Source organism: Montipora capricornis, chromosome 8, assembly GCF_036669925.1.
Source record: "Montipora capricornis isolate CH-2021 chromosome 8, ASM3666992v2, whole genome shotgun sequence".
Classification (NCBI taxonomy): Eukaryota; Metazoa; Cnidaria; class Anthozoa; order Scleractinia; family Acroporidae; genus Montipora; species Montipora capricornis.
The window spans coordinates 43,059,865-43,064,864 of NC_090890.1; the positions used below are offsets into that span (position 1 = coordinate 43,059,865).

The 5,000-nt window shown below is 37.3% G+C and overlaps 1 protein-coding gene across 1 annotated transcript in view; it reads left to right on the forward strand.

The window, feature by feature from the left end:
• Nucleotides 1-5,000, forward strand: part of LOC138059422 (cytosolic Fe-S cluster assembly factor NUBP2 homolog) — a 13,329-nt gene that overhangs the window by 675 nt on the left and 7,654 nt on the right. The window contains exons 2-5 of the mRNA XM_068905019.1: nucleotides 1,333-1,469; nucleotides 2,031-2,119; nucleotides 2,805-2,914; nucleotides 3,360-3,431. Coding sequence (XP_068761120.1) covers nucleotides 1,333-1,469; nucleotides 2,031-2,119; nucleotides 2,805-2,914; nucleotides 3,360-3,431 — 408 coding nt within the window. The remainder of the gene's footprint in view (nucleotides 1-1,332; nucleotides 1,470-2,030; nucleotides 2,120-2,804; nucleotides 2,915-3,359; nucleotides 3,432-5,000) is intronic.

The window sequence follows — 5,000 nt, forward strand, 5'->3', positions numbered from 1 at the left end:
AGCCTTGTTTATGTTTAGGTGTTCTAATTACAAGTTAACCTGGCTTCAGCCTGCGATCCAATCAAAAACCAGTACCTGGTCAGTAGTCAACTTGTTTTGACAGGTGTCAGTTGACCATAACATGGATGTCCAACATCAAAGATGTATGCTGTAAATAGCCATCATGTTGGGCGTATTGATTATTATTATTCTGATGATTATTATTTGGATATTATTAAATTATTGGGCAACATTGTGCATCTGTGCCCACTAGCAATACTGCTAGCCATAGCTCCGCTGTGATTACGTGAAGCTTAGGAGAAACTTTGGAGTGATTTTGGAATACGCATTACTACTTCACTTACCAGTGCAGTTCTGTAGTGGAGGACAAATAGCAAGGCTGAATAGTGCCACCGTAGCCCCAAATTCTCTGTTGTATTGTTTGCATTCAGCAATAACTGGAAATACCTTCCATCGTTGTTAGGTTAAGCATAGTCCTTTAAAGAACAAGTCGTAATGAAATAGGAAAGATATCTGTTTATATGTAAAACATTCCTTTTGGTTATTCAAACAAAGAAAGCAATAATTTGTTTGAGCATCCAAGAAGGTTCTTGTTAAGCTATTGCAGCAGTTATCAGTCACACACACCCCTCAATAACATTTTTATATTTCGAAATTAAAATTTAGGTGGACGTCAATCAAATGTTTCCATGACAATAGTCATGTTCTCTTGGTGGCAATTGAATTCGTCATGGAAACACTTGATTGATGTCCACCTAAATTTTACTTTCAGAATATAAAAAAATGTCATTGAGGGGCGCGTGTGACTGATAACCGCTGTAATAACAAAATGTGACATTAACAATATACTCTAGTTAAAGTGATGTTATTCTTATTTAGTATACATGAAAACAGTGGAATGCATTAAAGGCATGCTCTGATTGGCTACCCCTTTGCTGTTTACCTCCAAGAAACTTGCACGGGATTTGTGCCTGAAATATTGTCATCATTGCAGGAATAAATGATTTAAAATCATCTTTTTGTGCTATCTCACTGTTTTGGTATATACTAAAACAACTAGTCAACTCAGTGTCAGTGGCAAGTAGTGAATATTTAAATATACACCACTAGCCACCTCCACTTTGGCGTATAGTTGTGAATTAACGACATGGAAGGTATTCTAGCCTCCTCTGCAGGCAACTTGCTTCTTTGTCTTGTTTTGTTTTTTGACTGAGAAAAAATGGACTCCAAATAAGAAATGAGGGAGTTAGCAGAGGAGGCTAAGGGTATTCAATGCTTAGGTTAAGTTCATAACATAATAATAATTATTCTATGTTTTGTTCCTATCATTAGGCAAGTTAGAGCAAAGTTTAGAAGATGTACTCAAGTGTATCAAACACGTCATTCTGGTTCTATCAGGCAAAGGCGGCGTTGGAAAGAGCACTGTTACCACACAGATTGCATGGGCTCTGTATAACAAAGGAAAAAAGGTTTGCTGATATCCACTGATTTATCACTGATGAGTGATATAGTTGGTTTGTATATTACATCATTACTGCTCAGAGAGAAACAATAGATATTAATGTTAGCTCATTTGTTCATCATCCAGCATGGTGAAACTAAATTGGTTTCACCATTTTTATGTACCTTGAGAGGTTTGCCGCAAACACCTATAGGGAGCATTTAATTACCATTTTACCACCACAAAGTCTGACATACGCAGAAATAGACAGCAGGCTCTCCAATCAAGGCAATGGAAAGCCAAATACCAATTTAACCATACATACCATCAGAACAAAACAATGGAACATTTTGTTTTGGGAGCCAGTGAGTCTCTGGCTGGCACATTATCATTAATTTATGTGACAACATCAGCGAGTACTTTATCAAAGACATGTAAAAAATAAGAATCAAAGGACACTTTCTCAATGGAGAAAACTCAAGATTGGCTCTACAAAATGCCTAAAATCTAATATCTATTCAGTAGCTGTGATGTGCTTTCAAAATTATATAATAGTGGTAAAAAATCACATTCCCTTGTTTTGTTGTAGGTAGGAATATTAGATGTAGATCTATGTGGACCTAGTATTCCAAGAATGATGAATGTAGAAGGGAATGATGTACACCAGTGTTCTGCAGGGTAAGTATAAAAGATTTACTGCTCACTTGCAGTCCAACTTGTCTTAACAGACACTCTCTTAAGTCAACAGCTGTTATCTAAACTTCCATGTACACTCCGTGTTGTCACATTCCTATAAGTGACCAGTGGTGTCTGCTTACAAGAGCTTTGAATGGAACAGTTTTTTTTTGCAATCACAGAGTAAGAAAAAAAAAATAGTGGCATAAAACTATTGATTGATGCCTTACACATTAAGGACCACCATGATGCAATGTGTTGGTGTGTAACTATCAACTCCCTTTTTTCCATCATTGCCATCTCTCTATCAAGCAAATAGGCCATTTCCGAGTTCATGAATGCCTTCTCTTCAAAGCGAGGCCAAGTGCGAAGTTGTTGTGATGGTAATTAGTTCTACTTTACATATGAATGAAAACTAATTTTCATAACAGAAACCTCACACTTAGACTCGCCTTGAAGAGGAGGCAGACATGAAGTCGGAAATGGCCTATGAAAAGAGTAAGGCATAGCCAAGATCATGACTAAAGAATTCATTCCAATAAGTATCCCTTGACTCCAGGGGTTCCCCATTGACGAGTAAAATCCTCTGGCTGGTCCAGACCGGTTTGGGTGTCAAAGGTTAATTAAGCAATGCATCGAAATTATTACCAGTAAATTGCAGCTACATCTTTTTTCCCTTTTGTTTCAGCTGGGTTCCTGTTTACACAGACAAAGACCAAAGATTAGCTATCATGTCAATAGGTTTCTTATTGAATAGCAGAGATGATGCAGTTGTGTGGAGAGGACCAAAGAAAAATGGTTACTACATGTTGTGCTCTCTTATTTGGTTGCCCTAAATATTAACAACCTCTAAATCCACTAAAATTCTATGTTCCCTTCAACTTACTACGAAAAATTTTGATAAGAAAGTGGGAGAAATACAGAAGTAAAATTCTGCAAGTAGCAATAAATGCTTTCTAAGAAAATCTTTTATAGCATATGCTCGCAAAATAAAAACAACGTTGATGTTACCTTGAAAAGAAATTCTTTCATAGCAAGTAGGAGCACACAATAGTCTTGGCACATTTACAAGGTTTCAACTTCCCCTGTCCCTTTTCCTACATTCATTTATTTATCCATTCATCTATACATTCTAACTTTCATTCATCATCATTAATTTCTTCCTCTCTCTCTCTCTCCCTCCTTGCCTCTCTCTCTCTCTCGGGTGTGTGTTCTTTATTAATGTTCTAAATTCTTTATTCAGCAATGATCAAGCAGTTTTTATCTGATGTGTGTTGGGGAGATCTAGATTACCTAATTATTGACACACCACCAGGTAAATACATGTATCTTTATAAAAGTATTTCAATTTCATAGCTGTAATATTACAATACTGTCTCTGTTCAAGACTTAAGCTATATTAATTATTGCAGATCTTGGGCCCTTGTTCCTAGGGTCTCTAATTTCTTCCTTTTTCTCATTCCTTTTCACTGGAAAAGAGATAGTGGGTTCTTGTGGACAAGTTTTTTCCATTTCGAGAATGAAAGTGGCATCAGTCTCTTCCAACCTTTCATGCCTTACAGAATTGTGTGTGTTTTGTACTAAAATTCTGCTTCTTTGCACTTATGCCCAGAAGTGCAGGTCATGAGCTGCAAGTCCAATTTTGATATCCACCACAAAGTGTCCCTTTACTGCGATTTTCATAATTCTGCGGAATCTCATCTTCAAGCGCCAATAGCCAAACTGCATTTTGGCTTCCACCAATCAAACAAAATCAATTGATGCATGACATAACCTATCAATTAGCATCTTTGTTCCCTCGGTACATTCATACATTCAAACTCAACGCTCATGGAAAACGATGGAATATCCTTTTACTGAAGAACGTCTAAAAAGATATGGTAATGGTATTCAAGCTGTGAACCAAACAAAAACTCTGATTCACTTTCGGGTCAATCTTCACGGTTATGTTCGGAAATTTTATTGATGGAAGCCAAAATGCAATTTGGTGCTTAGTGCTTGAAGGTGAGATTCCGCAGAAATGAAAATCGCAGTAAGTCTTGAAGCATTTTCTACCTATTTCGAGCAGTGAGGTGAGTGTGAGGTTGACATTATTTTTTGCTGAGTGCAAATTCAGTTATTTTACTTGAGGACTGGCGTTTATTGGAAAATTATTGTTGTTGTCTGTACTCCCAGAAGGCAGGAATTTTTTACGGGTCACAGGTCAGGTTTACAGGTCATAGTTTTAACATCACTTAAAAAACCCTATCCCTTTCCTATGTTTTACCTTAGGCCTAAATAATAGCTTTTAGGCCTAAGGTTAACATTAATAAAGGGTTAGGGTTGTTTGTAAAAAATACCTTCCAATTCCCAGAGGCGAATGATGTGGAAGTTGAAGAGAAAAGCTTGGGGACACTACATGACCCTTATCAAAATAGCCGTGTATCTATTTACCGGTGTATGCATTTCTGGACATATCCCCTTCTGTGTTAGCATAACCATCCTTCTTGAAAATATGCTAGAACATTTTGAAGAGCTAGCCAGTGACTTCCAATAGACCATGTTACAATTGTGTACTTAGTTACCTGGCCTGTGAATGAATGTGAGGCTGGAGTTGACCTTGCTTTGATAAAAACCCCACTGCTTTTCTTAAGTGAACTCCAATTAATTGGCGTCAGAACAGCATCGTTAACATAAGAAAAGGAGGGAGGTTTCTATCAAAGCAAGGTCAACTCCAGCCTCACTTTCATTCAAAGGCCAGGTAACTACGCACACAACTGTAAAATGGTCTATTAAAGAAGTTTCATTCTTGTTATTAACCCATTGACTCCCGGGGGTTCCCCATTGATGAGTAAAATCGTCTGACATTAGACAGTAAAATACTAAGTGTGGCTGGTTTAGGCCG